The sequence below is a fragment of the Saccharomycopsis crataegensis genome, assembly GCF_037102585.1.
Source record: "Saccharomycopsis crataegensis DNA, jcf7180000000085, whole genome shotgun sequence".
Lineage (NCBI taxonomy): Eukaryota > Fungi > Ascomycota > Saccharomycetes > Ascoideales > Saccharomycopsidaceae > Saccharomycopsis > Saccharomycopsis crataegensis.
The window spans coordinates 337,031-356,676 of NW_027043830.1; the positions used below are offsets into that span (position 1 = coordinate 337,031).

General features: G+C 38.6%; 10 protein-coding genes across 10 annotated transcripts; 6 read left to right on the top strand and 4 right to left on the bottom strand. All coding sequences in view use genetic code 12, as the record gives it.

Moving 5' to 3' along the window:
- Positions 1-375: 375 nt before the first annotated feature.
- On the top strand, positions 376-3,078 carry PMA1 (H(+)-exporting P2-type ATPase PMA1; the record flags this gene model as incomplete). Its single annotated transcript, XM_064998474.1, has 1 exon — positions 376-3,078. The coding sequence occupies one exon, from the start codon at positions 376-378 to the stop codon at positions 3,076-3,078; it is 2,703 nt and encodes a 900-aa protein (XP_064854546.1).
- A 637-nt stretch (positions 3,079-3,715) lies between these two features.
- On the top strand, positions 3,716-4,567 carry DASC09_048760 (NifU family protein; the record flags this gene model as incomplete). The annotated part of the gene is made up of 1 exon (XM_064998475.1): positions 3,716-4,567. The coding sequence occupies one exon, from the start codon at positions 3,716-3,718 to the stop codon at positions 4,565-4,567; it is 852 nt and encodes a 283-aa protein (XP_064854547.1).
- A 676-nt stretch (positions 4,568-5,243) lies between these two features.
- On the top strand, positions 5,244-6,317 carry AAH1 (adenine deaminase; the record flags this gene model as incomplete). Its single annotated transcript, XM_064998476.1, has 1 exon — positions 5,244-6,317. The coding sequence occupies one exon, from the start codon at positions 5,244-5,246 to the stop codon at positions 6,315-6,317; it is 1,074 nt and encodes a 357-aa protein (XP_064854548.1).
- A 466-nt stretch (positions 6,318-6,783) lies between these two features.
- DASC09_048780 (putative alanine--tRNA ligase) lies at positions 6,784-8,157 on the top strand (the record flags this gene model as incomplete). The annotated part of the gene is made up of 1 exon (XM_064998477.1): positions 6,784-8,157. One exon carries the CDS (start codon positions 6,784-6,786, stop codon positions 8,155-8,157), a length of 1,374 nt encoding a protein of 457 aa, XP_064854549.1.
- Positions 8,158-8,411: 254 nt separating this feature from the next.
- Positions 8,412-9,245, top strand: RRG7 (Rrg7p; the record flags this gene model as incomplete). The annotated part of the gene is made up of 1 exon (XM_064998478.1): positions 8,412-9,245. One exon carries the CDS (start codon positions 8,412-8,414, stop codon positions 9,243-9,245), a length of 834 nt encoding a protein of 277 aa, XP_064854550.1.
- A 162-nt stretch (positions 9,246-9,407) lies between these two features.
- On the bottom strand, positions 9,408-10,418 carry AHA1 (Aha1p; the record flags this gene model as incomplete). Its single annotated transcript, XM_064998479.1, has 1 exon — positions 9,408-10,418. One exon carries the CDS (start codon positions 10,416-10,418, stop codon positions 9,408-9,410), a length of 1,011 nt encoding a protein of 336 aa, XP_064854551.1.
- A 251-nt stretch (positions 10,419-10,669) lies between these two features.
- PAN2 (poly(A)-specific ribonuclease) lies at positions 10,670-14,602 on the top strand (the record flags this gene model as incomplete). Its single annotated transcript, XM_064998480.1, has 1 exon — positions 10,670-14,602. One exon carries the CDS (start codon positions 10,670-10,672, stop codon positions 14,600-14,602), a length of 3,933 nt encoding a protein of 1,310 aa, XP_064854552.1.
- A 463-nt stretch (positions 14,603-15,065) lies between these two features.
- Positions 15,066-15,527, bottom strand: DASC09_048820 (uncharacterized protein; the record flags this gene model as incomplete). The annotated part of the gene is made up of 1 exon (XM_064998481.1): positions 15,066-15,527. One exon carries the CDS (start codon positions 15,525-15,527, stop codon positions 15,066-15,068), a length of 462 nt encoding a protein of 153 aa, XP_064854553.1.
- A 1,521-nt stretch (positions 15,528-17,048) lies between these two features.
- Positions 17,049-17,489, bottom strand: DASC09_048830 (uncharacterized protein; the record flags this gene model as incomplete). Its single annotated transcript, XM_064998482.1, has 1 exon — positions 17,049-17,489. The coding sequence occupies one exon, from the start codon at positions 17,487-17,489 to the stop codon at positions 17,049-17,051; it is 441 nt and encodes a 146-aa protein (XP_064854554.1).
- A 1,279-nt stretch (positions 17,490-18,768) lies between these two features.
- On the bottom strand, positions 18,769-19,344 carry DASC09_048840 (ribosomal 60S subunit protein L9B; the record flags this gene model as incomplete). The annotated part of the gene is made up of 1 exon (XM_064998483.1): positions 18,769-19,344. One exon carries the CDS (start codon positions 19,342-19,344, stop codon positions 18,769-18,771), a length of 576 nt encoding a protein of 191 aa, XP_064854555.1.
- Between the last annotated feature and the right edge of the window lie 302 nt (positions 19,345-19,646).

Genomic DNA, 19,646 nt, shown 5'->3' on the forward strand with positions numbered 1-19,646 from the left:
CTTGCTCACTCGCTTTTTGTTCTCAATAGTACTATTTAAATCCCTCGTAGTCGCTACTTACATTCCCGTTATCCCAACTCCATTTTGTCAATTTCCCTCTAGTCTTTTGTTGTTGTTGTTGTTGTTTCTAACTTTTGTTTATCATACAGAATTGCATGCGTATCTCTGCAGTGCATTACATCGACGAAATTTGGAAAAAAGCAAAACAAAACACCCATACACCATATATCCCCCAAACAAATAAATATTCCCGCAATCCTCCAAAACTTTTCATTTCTTTTGTATTCTTTTCTTTTAATTCGATAGTGTTTCAACGATTCAGGCCATCAATACCCCATTGTGATACCTCTTTAATTGAAATACCATTAACCAAAAATGGCTGAAATCGAAAAGGCTACCACTCCAACCAAGGAGAAGGCTCCAGTTTTGGACGAAGAAGAAGATGATGACATCGACGCTTTGATCGATGAATTGCAATCCAACAAGGGTGCCGAAGACAACGAAGAAGAAGAAGATGACCATGCTGCTACTTCTTACCGTCCTGTTCCTGAGGAATTGTTACAAACCAACCCACAACAAGGTTTGTCTGACGATGAAGTTAGAAAGAGAAGAAAGAAGTACGGTTTGAATCAAATGGCCGAAGAAAAGGAAAACATGATTGTTAAGTTCTTGGGTTTCTTCATTGGTCCAATTCAATTCGTTATGGAATCTGCCGCCATTTTGGCTGCCGGTCTTGAAGATTGGGTCGATTTCGGTGTTATTTTGGGTCTTTTGGCTCTTAATGCCGCTGTCGGTTTCATTCAAGAATACCAAGCCGGTTCTATCGTTGATGAATTGAAGAAAACTTTGGCTAATTCTGCCTTTGTCATCAGAAATGGTGCTCTTGTTGAAATCCCAGCCAATGAAGTTGTCCCTGGTGAAATTTTGCAATTGGAAGAAGGTACCGTTATTCCAGCTGATGGTAGACTTGTTTCTGAAGACTGTTTCTTGCAAGTTGATCAATCTGCTATTACTGGTGAATCTTTGGCTGTCGACAAGCACAATGGTGATGAAATGTTCTCTTCCTCCACTGTCAAGAGAGGTGAAGCTTTCATGTTGGTTACTGCTACTGGTGACAACACTTTCGTTGGTAGAGCCGCCGCTTTGGTTAACAAAGCTGCTGGTGGTTCCGGTCATTTCACTGAAGTTTTGAACGGTATTGGTACTGCGCTTTTGGTTTGTGTCATTGTTACTTTGCTCGTTATCTGGACTGCCTGTTTCTACAGAACCGCCAAGATTGTTAGAATTTTGAGATACACCTTGGCCATCACCATTGTTGGTGTCCCAGTTGGTTTGCCAGCTGTTGTTACCACTACTATGGCTGTCGGTGCTGCTTACTTGGCTAAGAAGCAAGCTATTGTCCAAAAATTGTCTGCTATTGAATCTTTGGCTGGTGTCGAAATCTTGTGTTCTGACAAGACCGGTACCTTGACCAAGAACAAGTTGTCCCTTTACGAACCATACACTGTCGCTGGTGTTACTGCCGACGAATTGATGTTGACTGCTTGTCTCGCTGCTTCCAGAAAGACTAAGGGTCTCGATGCCATTGACCGTGCTTTCCTCAAGTCTCTTGCTGGTTACCCAAGAGCTAAGGCTGCTTTGATGCAATACAAGGTTTTGGAATTCCACCCATTTGACCCTGTTTCCAAGAAGGTTGTCGCTCTCGTTGAATCCCCAGAAGGTGAAAAGATTATCTGTGTTAAGGGTGCCCCACTTTTCGTTCTCAAGACTGTCGAAGAAGACCACCCAATCCCAGAAGATATCCATGAAGCTTATGAAAACAAGGTTGCTGAATTTGCTAGCAGAGGTTTCCGTTCTCTTGGTGTTGCCAGAAAGAGAGGTGAAGGTCACTGGGAAATTTTGGGTATTATGCCATGTTTGGATCCTCCAAGAGATGATACTGCTCAAACTGTTCACGAAGCTAGAACTTTGGGTCTTAGAGTTAAGATGTTGACTGGTGATGCCGTTGGTATTGCTAAGGAAACTTGTCGTCAATTGGGTCTCGGTACTAACATCTACAATGCTGAACGTCTCGGTTTGTCTGGTGGTGGTGACTTGCCAGGTTCTGAAATTGCTGACTTTGTTGAAAATGCTGATGGTTTCGCTGAAGTTTTCCCACAACACAAGTACAACGCCGTTGAAATCTTGCAAAACAGAGGTTACTTGGTTGCCATGACTGGTGATGGTGTTAACGATGCTCCATCCTTGAAGAAGGCTGACACTGGTATTGCTGTCGAAGGTGCTTCTGACGCTGCCCGTTCTGCTGCTGATATTGTTTTCTTGGCCCCAGGTTTGTCTGCTATCATTGATGCTCTTAAGACTTCCCGTCAAATTTTCCACAGAATGTACGCCTACGTTGTCTACCGTATTGCTTTGTCTTTGCACTTGGAATTGTTCTTGGGTTTGTGGATTGCTATCTTGAACAGATCTTTGGACATTGATCTTGTTGTTTTCATTGCTATTTTCGCTGATGTTGCCACTCTTGCCATTGCTTACGATAACGCTCCATACGCTAAGAAGCCTGTCAAGTGGAACTTGCCACGTTTGTGGGGTATGTCCATTGTCTTGGGTGTTATTCTTGCTGTTGGTACCTGGATCACTTTGACTACCATGTTCATGAAGAAGGGTGGTATTATTCAAAACTTCGGTGCTATTGATGGTGTCTTGTTCTTGCAAATCTCCCTTACTGAAAACTGGTTGATTTTCATCACCAGAGCTGAAGGTCCATTCTGGTCTTCCCTCCCATCTTGGCAATTGTCCGGTGCCGTCTTGATTGTCGACATCGTTGCTACTTGTTTCACCTTGTTCGGCTGGTGGTCCCAAAACTGGACTGACATCGTTACCGTTGTTAGAATCTGGATCTGGTCTTTCGGTGTCTTCTGTGTCATGGGTGGTGCTTACGTCTTGATGAGTGAATCTGAAGCTTTCGACAGATTCATGAACGGTAAGCCAATCAAGGAAGAAGCTCCACAAAGATCCTTGGAAGATTTCGTTGTTGCTATGAGAAGAGTCTCTACCCAACACGAAAAGTCTGGTTAAATTCAAAATGTACTAAAGTACTAATTTTTGTCTTACATTTTCTAATTCGATTTCTTTTTTTCTTACTTTCTGTTTTGAAATACTATTCATCATTCCATATACCTTTTAATTTATTACCATCGATATTTTGACATTATTTCACTCTATTTAACTTCCCCTCCCCCTTTTTCATATCCCTTTGTCTACTGCCGCCCTTTTCCTCCCCATCTCATTCCCTTCCCGCTGATAATGAAAAACATTGAAATGTTTTGATTTACCCAACTCCATCCTTTGCAGTCGATGCTTTTTTTCTCTTGGGGGCAAGGATACTTCTTTAGTTTGACTTATAGTTTAAGAAATTTTAGATCTCTATCATTTATTTAAAGTTTGGATTGTTTGTAAGTTTTCAACTGAAGAAAGGAGCTTAATTTCAATATAAGTGAATTATTCATATCAGATATTCAGCTTGTAGATTGGCAAAATCTAAAGTGTAAAGTGTATGACAAATCCGTAGAAGTTCATTTGATTGTTGGAGACTTACTAAGCGCACGTGCCAATTGGAGAAAAGACTTTTTTTTTTTCTGCTCCTTCTCCGAAAGTGATTTATTCATCATCACTAATAAAACTAATAACTCTATTTATTAGATATATACAGAACATGCTAAGTTATTATCGCCAGCTCTCAATATTATCTAGATCACTAAACCGTGGTTATAGGCCGGCTACATCATCGCCTCGGTGGTTCTCGTCGTTGCATCAGAATGTGTCGCCAAGAATCCAGGTTAGAGCACCATCACCAGTGGCGCGATTGATTTCCATTAGATCTCTTTTCATTAGAACAGTGGAGACTCCGAACGAAGATGCTCTTAAGTTTCTTCCGTCAGTACAAATCTTGCCAGAGACAACATCACAGACTTTGGAATACCTTTCTGGCAGGGATGCGTTCAATTCTCCACTTGTACGGAAATTATTCACGATTGATGGGATCTCGTCAGTAATGCTTGGTCCTAACTTCATCACCATTGAGAAGTCTCGTGACTTGGATATTGACTGGGCCATTCTTAAACCAGAGATTTTCAGCACTCTCACAGACTTTTTGAGCTCTGGGGAACCGATCATTGACCCCGATGCCATCATGGAAGAGGATGTGGGGTTCAATGAGGAAGATGATGAAGTGGTTGGTATGATCAAAGAGCTTATGTTCACGAGAATTAGACCTGCTATCCAAGAGGATGGTGGGGATATTGAGTTTGTCGAGTTCAGAGAAGATTCTGGAACTGTGGTTATCAGATTAAGGGGGGCTTGCAGAAGCTGTGATTCTAGCTCTATTACTTTAAAAAACGGGATTGAAGCTATGTTGAAGCACTACATTGAAGAAGTGCAAGAAGTTATTCAAATGGAAGAGCAGACTGAAGAAAAGGTTGAAAAAGAGGAACCTAAACCAAGTGGGTTGAATCTCCTGCCAACTAAAAGAGTTGGAGCAGAAGAAGAAGTCCCACCTATTTTATAATAAGTGACGGAGAATAAGAACTAATAATTACCATTTCCATCAATGAAGATTAAAAGATTATCACTGGAATTCTTTAAATTGATGGGTTTGTACTATATATGAGATATGAAAATGGAATGCTTGACAGGCATATTGATTGAATCAACCGAAATTCAATCGACGGTTACGTGTTGTATATGTAAATATATATCTGAGATGACAAAAAGGCATATAAATATAATTAATTTTTTGTGATGTAATAGATCGTTTAACCGTTGAGAAAATTAAGGTTGAAAATTTTCCGGTGCATATTGTGGGATCAGCCAACTACCATGAGAGCGATGATGGTTTCCATTCAATGAAAACACACAAAGAAATAGCAGGAAAAAAAATGTAGATGACATTATGTAATTAATTTCTCTCACCATACCTTTTTTTTTTTTTCAGTCAGCTTTGGCAGGTTTTCCTCATTGCACGGCTGGAAGAGTAGCCCCCTTTCTTTTTCTTTTTTTTTTTTTTTTTCTTTTTTTTTTTTTTTTTTTTTTTTTTTTTTTTTTTTTTTTTTTTTTTCTTCTTCTTTTTCTTTTTCTTTTTATCTCGTTAAGATCTTCATTAGTTCTTTTTACTATATTGCAAAAGATCCATTTTTTGGTATTATTATTAGTGTTTATACATAAAGTTGATAAGAATACCCACGATGCCAGCTATCTATGAATGTGACTCCCATATGACCCAATTCCTCACAGAATTGCCTAAATGTGAACATCATGTCCATTTAGAAGGGACCCTTTCCCCATCTCTCCTTTTCAAACTCATCTCCAAACACAATGTCGAACTTCCTTCAGACTTCCCATCGACGCCTGAAGCCCTCGAGATCCGTTACAATCAATTCACCGATTTGGATGACTTCCTTCACTTTTACTACATTGGGATGAACGTGCTCAAGGACGAAGACGATTTCTTCCAATTGGCTTGGGAATACTTCCAAACTGCTGCCACCCAAGGTCTTCACCATGCCGAAACTTTCTTTGATCCTCAAGGTCATTTGTGCCGTGGGATCGAATTTGAGACATTTTTGAACGGGTTCACCAGAGCCGCAGCCAAGGCCAAACAGGAATTAGGAATCACTTCCAAGCTCATTATGTGCTTACTTCGTCATTTACCAGTGCCTGATTGTTTGGAAACCATTGATCTTGCTCATAAGCATTATGAATCGGGAGCGATCCATGGGTTGGGTCTTGATTCCTCGGAAAAACCATTCCCTCCACACCTCTTCGCCGAATGTTATGGGAAAATCAAGGATAAGTTCCCTCACGTTGGCTTGACGGCCCATGCTGGTGAGGAAGGGGGTCCGGAATTCGTCACCAACTCGTTAGATTTGCTTAATGTCACCCGTATCGACCATGGGGTCAACTCGGTCAAGGACCAAGAATTAATGAAACGTTTGGCTGCCAACCGTACAATGTTGTCAGTCTGCCCAATGTCCAACTTGAAACTTAGGGTGGTTTCTGATCTCTCCCAATTACCATTGAAGGAACTCTTGGATGCCGGGGTGCCATTCAGTATCAACTCCGATGACCCAGCATACTTCAACTCTTACATTTTGGAGAATTATGTTCAAGTCCACAAACACTTTGGGTTCGATTTGAAGACCTGGTGCCGTATTTCTAAGTTTGGGATCGAAGGGTCATGGATCGAAGATGATCACAAGAAACAATTGTTACAAAAAGTCGACGACGTTTACAAGAAGTTTCTTTACATTGAAAATTAAGATTACATTGATGTTTTGTTCAGTATTTTGCTGGTCAACATATGACCTTTTTCTATCCTTTTTTTTTTTTGATTTTACAGTGGTTTTCCATAGACTTTTTGTTCCACTAGACTGTGTGTTTTCGATAGACTTTTAATAAATGGGTATAGATATGAAATAATATATTGCATCAAAGAAGTATGGTTCTGGAAATGGTTTTAATTTGAATTGACATACTTAATAAATGAATAGTAATGAATAATACATAAACCACAATAAATGAATAATGATTATAAACAATATATAAACAACAATAACCGAATAATAACCAATAACAAAAGGATTTCGAGAAAGTAGAGATAACAGAAATAGTGCGCAGAGACAAAGAAAAATCTTTTTCTTATCGCACTTTATTTATTGACTAATCCTTCTACAGATCATATTCGTCAGTAAAAAAAAACTATATTGTAGCAGTTGCCACGAGATTATGACTTCGATTTCCCAACAATTCACTTCGACTGTCGTCGGGGCGTTGGCATGCCAAAGAGATTCGTACCTCAAAACTTTCAAAACTATTGTTGTCAATTGTGTTGAAAAAACTCCTGAGAAACCAGCAAAATCGAAATCCAAGGGCAAATCCAAGGAAAAAGCCACCAGTGGCGATGCTCCAGACATCTCTAGTCTCTCTTTGAATGATGGGAAATACTACGAAGTTGAACTAGAAGACACCATTCTCTTCCCAATGGGCGGGGGTCAGCCAAGCGATACTGGGTCAATTATCATTAGTGACGATAAATCCATACCAGTGTCTTTTGTTCGTCGTGATGGGCTCATCGCCCGCCACCAGGTCTTGGAACCTATCGCTCCAGGAACCCCAGTATCATTGCTTCTTGATTGGCACCGTCGTCTTGATCTTATGCAGCAACACACCGGTCAACATTTGCTTTCCGCGATCCTTGATTCCCGTCAACTTCCTACCCTTTCATGGAAAATGGGACTGGGAACCTCGGTGTCGGAATTGGTGAACTACTTGGAGATCCCTCGCAAACTAAGTGATGAAGAAGTGACCCAAATTACCGATGAAGTCAATGCGAAGATCTTGGAAAACCTCCCAATTGGCGTGGAAGTTCCGGGAGCCGAAGATTTCTCCCAACATAAGACTAATAAGATTCCTGAGGATTACGATCTTTCTAAAGGGGTGCTACGTGTGGTCCATATTGGTGAATTGGACGCCAATACCTGCTGTGGTACCCATTTGAATTCCACAGGCCAAGTTGCCTCCATTAGTTTATTGCACCAGACTCACGTCCGTGGTACTAATTCAAGACTCCATTTCTTGTGTGGTGGCCGGGTGGCTCAGTACTCTTCGGGAGTTCATGGGGTGATGAGAAACGTCTTGAGTGCCTTGAGTTGTCAAATGGATGAGGTCGATGAGAAATTAGACGGTATGAGCACTCAATTACGTAAAGCTTTGGGTGCCAACAAGAGTTTGCTCGAGGAGCTCGCAAGATTGAAGGAAAAAGAACTAATTGAAAAAATCGATAAGGGTCAACAGGTGGTGTTCGAACACTACTGCGATAAATCTTTAGAATTTTTGATGAATTTCTTCAAAGGCCTCAATGCTCATTACAACAAAAAGATTCCTCAAACCGTGGTCTTGATGTGTGGTGAATATAAGGAATCAGGGGCCATTATGATCTTCGGAGGGGAATCAGCCAGAGTCCAGGAAATTGCTGGAGAATTGAAGAGTAAGATCAAATCTTTGAAGGGTGGTGGTAAAGATAAATGGCAAGGAAAAGTTGGTGCTTTCGAAAAAGGCGAAATCGAACTGGTTAAAGAGTATTTTATGGCGAAAGAATAGAATTTCAGATCTAGATATACACTGCATTAAAATATCATAGATTTTTTTCATTTTTTTTTTGAGAATAAAGATATCATTTCATTTTTTTAATTTTTTTTTCTCATAATTTTTATGAGAGAATGTAAGATACATTATAAAAGATATTTATGTATGCGTGAGGATTGGAATTTTTCAAAGGAAAAAAAAAATCACTTAAACCGGGAATCATTCAACACCTTTTGGAAAGCTCTACACATTCCACAAGCCAGAAAGTAATGGCCGCCATCTTTGAAATCTCAAGGATCCATAAACTTCCATCATCGATATGGCGAAGGCGTTTGTTGAACGACCAGATACGACGTCGCTTTTCCAAGCTTCTGACAGTTTACCACCCATCATCAAGCTATCATGATGTTCCATCTTATTTGGCATACGCAAAATCACAGAACCTTTCTATCGAGTCTACGGTATTCCGAGGAAAATACTACGAATTCCAAACGAAGCAAGTTCTTGAAGAATTTTTCAATTGCAAAGAACATGATTTGATGGTCACTGGTGGCTCATACGACCAAGGGGTCGATATTCTTGGGAAATGGAACTTAAAACAATATTTACCTGCCCATCTCCTCAATATGAATCGGGACTCAGCTGGTCTGACACCGAGTAAACTAAAATTGCCATCCCGTAATGGCAAATCACTACTACTGAAGGTATTACAAAAAGATGCTTTTTGTGTCGATCTATTGATTCAATGTAAAACTTCAAACAAGAAAATCCCCGCTAAATTAATCAGAGAGCTCTCGGGGATGTACAACCAAAGAGTCAAGACACCAAGACAGCGTCAATCGACATTCATGGTTTTGGTGTCTAATAACACCATGACTGACGATTCATTGAATCAGTTTACGGAGTTGCTGATCCCAATGATTTTTCTACAAGTGGAGCTACCCAGATTGAAGGAAGGAAGAAAAGGAGCTTATGATCAAAGGAATTATGAAAAAGGGTTATTGTTGCTGTATTTCAGGAATCCAAAGGCAAAGCTTTTGCTCGGTGGGTTAAATGATTATGAGGATATTAATTATAAAATCGTTAGCCAAGTGAGGGAATAATCATATCAAGTGAGAATGATCGCACATCAATAGTAGTTACTATTTCTACGGTCATATATTATTATTATTATTTTTTTTTTTTATTATTATTATTATTTCTGTAATATATATCACCACATTATTTCATTGCACATAAATTCAATATCTAGCACCTATCATGCTTCAAAGAACGATACCAAACCCGAAAGTAAGCTTGATGGCCCTAATATAATATTCCTGGAAGTTACCTTCGACCTTTTCTTCTTCACCAATTGGGATACCAGTGAACATGATATCCGCCTTAGTATCAGAATCACCTTGGAAGAAGTTGATTTCCAAATTGGCAAAATGGCCGGCTTTCCAATCTTTAAGTCTCCACAACATGACAATCTTACTAGGCTTATCAAGTTTAAGGAATTTCCCTTCGATATTGCCGTGGAATAATTCAAAGACACCACCTTCTTTTGGTTCAATCAATGGCACAGCCCTAGTCCAAGCAGCAACCCTGGCAGGGTCCAAAAAGGTTTCGTAAATTTGTTCTGTTGTGGTAGTGAAAGTGGCTTCCAAATGAAGGGTGGAAGTATTGTATTTTGGCACCGAGGCATCAGTGGATTTCTTTGCAGTACTCGCAGAAGCAGCGGCAGTACTAGAAGTGGTGTTCGATTTAGCGGCGGCGGTGGAGCTTGATGAGACGGTGGCAGAAGCCTTTTGGTTAGATTTTGTAAAAGTCGAATTCACTTGATCTTCAGGCAATTGGATATCATTACCTTGGGACAAAATCAAATCTTTACCAAAAGTGAATAAAGCTTTTCTTAAAGTTCCTTCTAAATCTTTTCTAATAGTGCTTTTCACTGAATCAGCTCTATTGTTGTCATTATCAATGCTGATGTTGAATTGGTATTCATCTTCTTCAGTATCATATGCCACTTCTGGAACGGTGATCGACCCAGTAACGGTTTCTTGGTTTTCAACCTTGCTTTCGAATGCCATCACCAACTTCAAATCAAACAAGGAAATGACTTTACCTTTTCTTTGACAAACTTCAACATCACCTTCGATGGATCTGACCTCGGTGATCTTGACAGAGGAATCTTTGGAGGCAAGCCCTGGTAATTTGGACTTGAAGTATTGTTTAGTCCAGTCGATACAGTTTTTATCGACCCAGTGCCAGTTGTTCGGATTATTAACGACCATTTTGCAGACGACGATAGTATTACTATTCAATCTTATGTCAAAGAGAAAAAGAACAAAATGAAAACAGAGTTCAAAAATGTCCAAAACGTTCAAAATGTTCAGAAAGAAGCATCTAGAAAAATTGTAGGCGTCACCCGCGCCCGTAACCAGCACGCGTAACAAAGAATGCGAAAAAAATAACACCCATTTTTGGTAGGTAACGCCAACAGTATAAGCTATCTATACATATTATATGGCCAAGCGATGAAGTGATGGAGAATTTCCAGCAGATCCATTTCAGACAGACAAAGCACGGGGATGGCCAGGTCAGCAGTGTGCTTTTTGATGATACCACAGACTTAGTCTGGATAGGGGATCTGAAAGGTCGGGCCACCTCATATTCTGGCCCATCGTTAACCGCGTACACCTCATTTGTCGCCACCAACGGCGGTGCTCCAATAGTCCAGTTCTTGAATCACCCAAGAGGTATATTAGCCCTAGGAAAATATTCTTTGAAACTCAGCAATCGGCAATCCTTCCCGCTATGGCATGTGGGGCCTCATAGCCCGTCGATGCGTGTTCTTGAGACCTCCGAGCTTCGTAACTTTACAGCAATGTGTTATGGCTCAGCTAGCCAAAGCTCTGTGGTAATTGGCGGAGAGATTGATGCTGGTTTAATTGATTTCGATTTGAATAAATTGAAGGTGAGCTCCACAATCTCTCACGAGGGTAAAGTCGCCGTCATGAAATCCAGCAATAAGTATCTAGTTGTGGGCAATGCCAATGGTTCTTTAGATATCCTTGATCCATCGTCCAATAATTCAATTGTCAAGAACTTTCAATCACATCAGTTATCGTTTTCTAAAATCGATTTACAGAACTATCTTTTGGTAACCACCGGTTATTCAAAGAGACACAATTACGCAAGCGTGGCGGTTGTTGATCCTTTGATTAACGTGTATGATTTAAGATATTTGAAGCCTTTGGCCCCAACATCATTTCCTGCCGGTGCCTCATTTGTTTCTTTACACCCTAAAATGCAAAATATGTGCTTTGCTTGTTCGGCCACTGGTCAATTACAGTTCATTGACTTGTTCAACATCAATAACTTCAAGATATATCAAGTGAATTTGCTCAATCCTCATGGAGCGGGGCTGACATTTTTAGGAGCCCCAAATGGCCCAAGCAGTCCGAAAATAGTGAAAATGGAAATAAGTAACTCTGGTGATTATTTGATCTTGGTTGATAATTACAACACCGTGTACTTATGGTCGACCGATCCGACTTCAGGATTTAATAACTATAGTAAACAATTGGAATACCCAGTGGGTCTTGACTATGAGCAATTGAAATCAAACTCCTTCAATGTCACTGATTTTGATAAGAAATTAAATATGGTTGGTATGCCATATTATAAAGAATCGTTATTATCGAACTACTCATCTGATTTGAAATTTAATGCTGGTACCTTGCCCAAGAAGATTCCTACTGAGTTGATCCGAAACTCTGAGTCAACTAAAAGAGGTACTTTGGCACCAGGGTTCCAAAGGGAACGGACAACGGAGATTGATTTGAGGTATTCGAAGTATAATAGAAATAAATATGGCCCAAGAAACTTACATCAGCAATGGTATAGTTTGGACCTGAAGGATAAGAAGGGAAATGTTCCAAGGTTCATTAGTGAAAAGGATGATTCCATAGAAAGTGATAGTGAATCAGATTCAGAGGCGCTGAATGGTAAAGATGGCAGTGAAGATGAACCTAATGATAAAATCTTCAAGGATTCGAAACTAGCCCAAATTTTCGATTATAAACCATCATCTCAAACACCTCTTAAAATACCACCAGCATTTTCAAAACTTCATATTTTGTACTCAAGGTTTGGTATTGAAGATTTTGACTTTAAGTTTTACAACCGGTCAAAAAAGAAGTTTTCAGGGTTGGAAATCGACATTCAAAATAGTTATTGCAACAGTTTGTTGATTTTGTATAGGTTTGTTCCAGAATTTTATAACTGGTTAACTGAAAGTTTGACGCATGACTGTTTCATTTATGATAGAGACAGATCTCAAGATAATTTATTTTCTAAAGCCGGTATGCAAATGGGAAAATCACTTTTAGCAGAAGTTGGATATTTGTTTGACATGATGGCAAATTCAGGTGGGAAGAATTGCCGAACCACCAATTTCCAAAACGTCTTGTGCTCTATTCGTGAGGCGTCTCAATTGGGACTTATTGATAATGGCAAGAAGGGTTATAGTTCACACCAATCGATAGATGAAGATAGGGAAGATGAGGAAGATAAGTTGAAAAATTTGATTCATTCTTTTAACAGGTTTATTTTGCAGAGATTAAGTTTTGACGAACGCAGACTTCATTATAATGGCTTGATTAAACACAACAATGAGCATCAAAGAATGATTAATTTTGATGAAATGAGATCCTATGAATTGGACAGGATTGCTGGAATCAATATGGAAACGGAAATCAAGTCTACTTCGTGTACTTTCTCATCTCGCAAACTCACCACAGTTTATAATTTGGAACTTAAATGCATGGGTAGTGTTGATACCAAGAACCCGTTGATTTCTTCTGTGGCCGACAGCCCAAAGATTTCAAAGAACTACATCTATAGCTCAGGCAGCTTTAAAGGGAAAAATATGAACAAGTATAATAATATTTATGCAGATCATAACAATTCGGCATTTTTGTACAGCCAGTCCATTTTGCCTTATATTGATGCTGCTATGAACAACCATTCATTTACGCCAGTCAAGACTTGGTGTTCTGAGTGCCAAAAGTATCAAGCCATGAATACTATTAAGACTGTGAGAAATTTACCGCATGTACTATCCTTGAATTTGAATCTTGACGATGATAGAGAGGTGATTAGAAAATTATCACAAACTCAGGTTGATGAAACCAAGAATGGGAAGAGTCCACATCATTGGATAGTGAATGAATTTTATGCCAAGTTATCGAATTCGTCTCAGAGACCAATTTTGAAACTAAATGCTGCTGATTTTAATGGTAAAGGCGGGAGATCGTCAAGTGGCAACAGTTACAACCAGGATGATGTGCGAGCAAGTTTGAATAATATGAGCATACATGACCGGGAAAGTCTATCATCATCTGGATCGACCACTTCATGCAAATCGTCGTCGATAAAGAAGCAGAAGTATGGCAACGAGATTATCAAGTATGAGTTGACTGGGCTTGTTTGTGAAATTGGCGGTTCTGAAGAGAATAATTCTCTTGAGAATAAGCATTTGGTGACATTTGTTAAAGTCAAGAACCAAACCAACGATTCATATCAATGGTATTTGTTCAATGACTTCTTGATTATTCCAATATATGACGAAAATGAGGTCTTCAACTTATCATATTGGTGGAAGAAACCATTGATTGTGTTGTATCAATCAAACAAATCACCATCTGAATTCAATTATAAGGTTGCAAAAAGTGGCCTTAACCAGGAAATTCTTTATAGAGATTATTTTGCCCATGGAACTAGAGAGGGGAAAATCATTGAATATGAATTGCTTACTAAAGAAGAAGCGCCTAAACCTGGCTCGTTGGTGGCTCTTGATGCGGAATTCGTAATTTTGGAGTCAGATAAGTACGAAATTAGGTCTGATGGAACAAAAGTGTTGGTTAAGCCAAAGCGGCAATCATTGGCAAGAGTTTCTGTTGTTCGAGGTGATGCTGGTCCGAAAAAAGGGGTTCCATTTATTGATGACTATATTGTCATTGAAGAACAAGTGGAAGACTATATCACGTCATTTTCTGGGATTGAAAAGGGGGATTTGGATCCTTTCTTATCAAAAAAATCTTTGACATACTTGGAAGTGGCATACCGGAAACTTTGGCTTTTGCTCCAAATAGGGGTTGTTTTTGTTGGTCATGGGCTAACGAATGATTTCAGGGCCATTAATATCCAAGTTCCAGATACGCAAGTCAGAGATACTTTGAAGCTATATTCCAAGAAAGATGTGAAACGTAAACTAGGGTTAAAATTTTTGATGTTTGCAGTGTTAGGTAAAGATGTTCAGACTGGCAACCATGATTCTATCGAAGATGCCAGAAGTGCTTTGGAATTGTATGATCGTTACGCTGACTTAGTCAGTGCAGGTAAATTTGAGAATGAATTGAACAGAATATATAGAGAAGGTACGATTTTGGGGTTCAAGGTTCCTGGAAGTTAACTTGTTAAAACAGAAATTGATTAATCTTGAATGGTTCCTATTACTATAAGACAGTCTCCATAAATATTTGATTATTGTTTATATGGTTAGATAATCATCACCACAAGAAAGAAAAAAAAGATGAAAAAAAAAAAAAGGAAAAACAATAAATAAAGCTCAAAAAAAATGGTAAAATTATATTATTTAGTGTCTTTGTAAGTGATCTACATCATTAAGGATATGTTTGATGGATACCATTGTAATTTATCTATCAGATTATATAATATTTTTGAAAATGCAGAAAATTTCGAAACAAAAAAAAATTGGAGAGTCCCTTTGTTTTTTCTTCGAAGAGCAAAAAAAAAAAAAAAAGATGCGATCACTTTAACATTTCATAATGAATGATAGTTCTGTTTATTCATTTTTTTTTTTTCTTAATGTTCTTTTCAAATAAATTCCTGTACCAATGAAGCAATCAAATAAACTAGTGGCAAAATTCCAAGTTACTGTTACCAGTACACATTCTGGATAAAAGCAAAAATGGTTTTTTTAAGTTGTAGTCAGTCTTGACCGAGATACCACAGCATTCTAAAGCCGGACTAGGCGACTGAACATTTCCTCCTGTAATATCGACTTTGTTACCACACAAGACAATTGGGATACCTGGAGACTCTCTGGAAATCTCTCTTGCCCATTCTGGAATCTTCTTGCCAGTCACTCTGGAACTATGATCAAACATGATTATAGCACAATCAGCCCAGCGAAACGAACTATCTGCAGTTCCAGCATGTAATTGATATTGATCGACAATCGAGACATTAAAAATGATTTTACCAGAGGTGGTTTGGAAGGTTATAGTTTTGCCAGTTGCAAAGCGCTGAACCAAACTTCTTTTACCAACACCACCTTCGCCAACCAAAATCAAATTAAACTTATGAACGGACATCTTGAATTATTAACTTCGATAAGAAAGAATCGTAAGTAGGATATATTACGAGTACGGTGTATATGATAAAATTATGGATTTATAGTCATTATATACTATGATTTATTTCTACTAATGGCGATCAATAGTTCATACTATGACACTGGATTAATTATTCGTGGTAATTATAAGTAAAATTAGCGCGGCTTTTTTTTAACACTCTTTTTTTCTTTTTTGTGCTTTCCTCTCTTGGCTGGATGGTTTCTGGTTTACTATTTTTTCATTCATTCACTGAATGTATTTGGAAAATAGATGTTTGCGTTTATTTAATATTATCTATATATATGTGCCAGGACATACTGCCGGTGATATGTCTGATTTGCTGATGCTTGACGAATGGCGAGCGTTACCCGGAGAAAACTAATTGATGAGTGATGTCTAGCATGTCTAGGGCTCCACAGGCTAGCAATAGCCTATAGAGAGAGAGAGCTTAAAGTTTACTTGTTGGGAAAGATTGAGGGAAATGCTTTCCCATACTCAAGGATATAGTACTCTCTTGCAAGATCCGAAGCAATGTGTCGGAGTCTTTCACTGATGTGATATATGGCATATATATATAAATATATATATAAACTCCTATACATACAGTTTGTTGATGAATGATGTGATGTGAAGCTGTAACTGCTAACTGAATTCTTGCTGTTATATAAATTGTAAATCTCTTACAATAGTAATAACCTTGACTCTGGATATGATACGTTTTTGCAGCCCCCCATATGCAAGTTAATTTCTCTTTGCATAATATTTCCCCCCGGTTGAGTGCGAGACCGAGAGAAGTCCAGTCGAAATAGAATAGATCCATACAAAAAAAGAACTGCTATTGCGCTTTTGATACACTGGTCTTATTCCAAATAAGTTGCCATCATATCATGCACAGGCACAAAAATTTCCTACTCCGGCATGGCTTTACGGGGGTTCTAAGATATATAAAAAATAATGGAGTTGTAAAACTTGATGTAATCTGAGCAAAAGAACGGGGGGAAAAAAAAGTAATTTAAATTCCTAATTAGCAGCAAACAATCTTCCCAATTTCTCCAGGGAAAAATTTCTAATACCACTACCAAAAACAAAGTCAACTTCTTCCAAAGGCACGGACATGCAATGGATGTACATCGGCGTTGTAGATACAACTAATTGGACCGGTCCCCAAGCCAAAAACCAAAAACAAATATGTACATGGAGGCAAGAGCAGACCCCAAACGAGATTTTGAATCACTGATATACAAAGAGCCGCCTAACCAAAACAAGCAACCCTGCAGATAATTCATTTCCTCGTAAACTAAGAAGAGCTTCAAGGGCTTTCTTAGCTCGCCTCTTAGTGAGCAAGTATCTTGGGGACTCTGGGGCAAACAAAATCAGGACAACGACAAATAATGGAGGTACGAAAGATGAGCCAGCCATCAATCTCCAGGAGGTAGAACGATCAAGACCGAGAAATAATCTGTCGACCAACAAAGACCCAAAAGATTGAGCAAGCGCCTGTCATAACGAGCCACGGATACCAAACAAAGCTGAAATGAAAATGATGGCTCTACGTCCTAAAACTTGGTCCAAAAGCACTGTTGACACTGTCCCCAAAGTACCAGCAGCTAAATAAGGTGCGGCATTGATGGTACCTTGAACATTAGCATCGATGATGTTGAATTTTTTAATGTACTGAAGTTGAGCACCACCAACTGCAGATTCATCCATCCCAAAATTTATGGCAGAGAAGCTTCCTACGATAGCAAAAATTGCCCCTTTACGAAGAATTTCGGAATATTCATGTATATCAGGATTGGTAGAAATAATTTCGTCCATCCTCACCCTTTTTGAAACTTTATTGTCCGTCAAGTTAGTTTCAAAGTAGTTATAATGACTTGAGGCATCTTCTAAGTGATCATGAAGCGTTCCTGGAACTTTCTTCAAACTAGAAGAGGACATTTTCCGCCAAATGTTTTAGTAAAAATTATTGAAAGTAGAAGGAAGTGGCTTCTCAGCAAAACTATCTGATCATATGTAATGATAGAAATCGTTGATTTATGCATGCAAATGGTGGTTCCACAGTTTTTTTTTTTTGCACTGGACTGGCAATGGAGAACGAAGAAGCACCACATGAAAGTCAATTATACTGTCCTATTATTATGCCTGTTTGATATGATATCTTCTGTTTTTTTATGATACTCTTTATTTATTATGTCCATTTGATAAAATGCGTTTCTAGCATTTTCGAAATAACATGATTCAAGAGTCTTATATAAGTTGACCCACTGGAATTTTACCTATAACCATAAGGTGAGGTAACTTTTGTTTGCTGCTAACTGAACATTTAAAAGTAAATCAAAGAGGCTAAATGGAAGGGAATAGTAGCCGTTTTCCCTAAAAATGGTCTCAAGTGCTGATTCTTATTATACCCTGAAACCATCTTTGAAGTTGAACAGGAAGTGGTTACACACCATTCTGGATGTATGTACTAGTAGTTTAAAAGTGGAAGAAAGTATTAATACACTCCCAGTTCCCATAAATGATAAGCCACTCCTCGAAGTTGAAGATTATTATCCAAGAGAGTGGGAATTACTAGATATCTCTAACCAACCATGCTATTATTACCAAGTGTCCCGCCTGGGAATAGCTTCAATAATAACATTGTTGGAGGAACTCGCAATAATCATAGACAGGATATCCTGTCGTGGAGGAACTCGCGCAATTTCCAGACTACGGTATTGATCATGAAGATTCTGTGAGAATTTTGGTCTTTGATGGTGATTATTTCTACGACTTTTTTTCTTTCAAAAAGAAATATGTCACAAAAGAATTAAAGCAAGAGGGGGAAAGAGGAAAAGAAAAAAAAAGTCATAACATCATCAAAGAACAAACCTCAAGAACCAACTGATAGAAAATCTACTCAGTTGGAGATAGCTTGATAAAAGTTTCAATGTGAATGGATCTTTTAATGTTTCGGCTTATAGAACAAAAAGAATTTAAAAAGGTCGAGTAATCATAAGTGGCTCTGTATTATATCTTGAGCACAGTAATGATTCCCATTTTGCAACACCTGCCTGCCTCACACCGAGAAAACATCTCCTTCAACCACAAGACAAAACATACACAATCTATATAAACAAAAAGAAAATATTCAACAAAAGAGCAAATAAATTATTCCAGTCATAAAAATCGCAAAAACACCAACACACATGCATAAAATATTTGTAAATCAAATAATTTAAGCTTCTTCGTCAATAACAGTCTTTTCAGAGACATAGATACCATCCAAGAACTTTCTGATATCCTTGTTTCTGACAGCACAAATTTGTTGAACGTCAGCAGCGGTTTGGGAAACGTTTTCAACAGAGTTACCAGACAAAACCAATTCATCCTTTTGCTTGGTAGAGATTTCAGCAGTGACACCTTCTCTGATCTTGACGTGTCTGACTCTTCTTTCACCCAAGAAGTTTCTGATTTCGACGAATTTGTCACCGTCCTTTTCAATGATAGAAACATTGATTGGGAAATGGGCATACACATATCTCATCTTGTACAAGTAACCCTTGGTAACACCGGTAACCAAGTTAGAAATCAAAGACTTGACGGTTCTCAAGGTAGCAACGTGCTTTCTGTCACCATTGTGGACAATGATCTTGATTTGTTTAGCAGAGATCTTAGCGAAAGAAACGTCAATGTGCTTCAAGTCCTTGGTAAGGGTACCTCTTGGACCAGTGACGGTGATGAATCTGGAGACGATCTTGATGGAAACACCTTCTGGGATGTCCAAAACTTGTTCAGAAGCAACGTATTTCATTTTAAATTGGCAGGCTTAATAGGGAACTTGATATCAACGGTCAGTATAATGAAGTGTATACTTTCAATTTTTTTCAACTTTTATAAAAAAAAAAACTGAGATGAAAAAAAAATAAATATTTTGTGACGGTGGGAATAATATGCCCTAAATAGTGCATCATGTAGGCACGTGATAACGAAATGACCTTGTAAGAAAAACGCCCTACAGAGATGCTGTCAAAATTGAATGCGGATTATTTTGACACTGTGAAACCAACTGGGAGGTAATTGACAATGAGCAACTAATGGGGTTAAAAGTAGAGC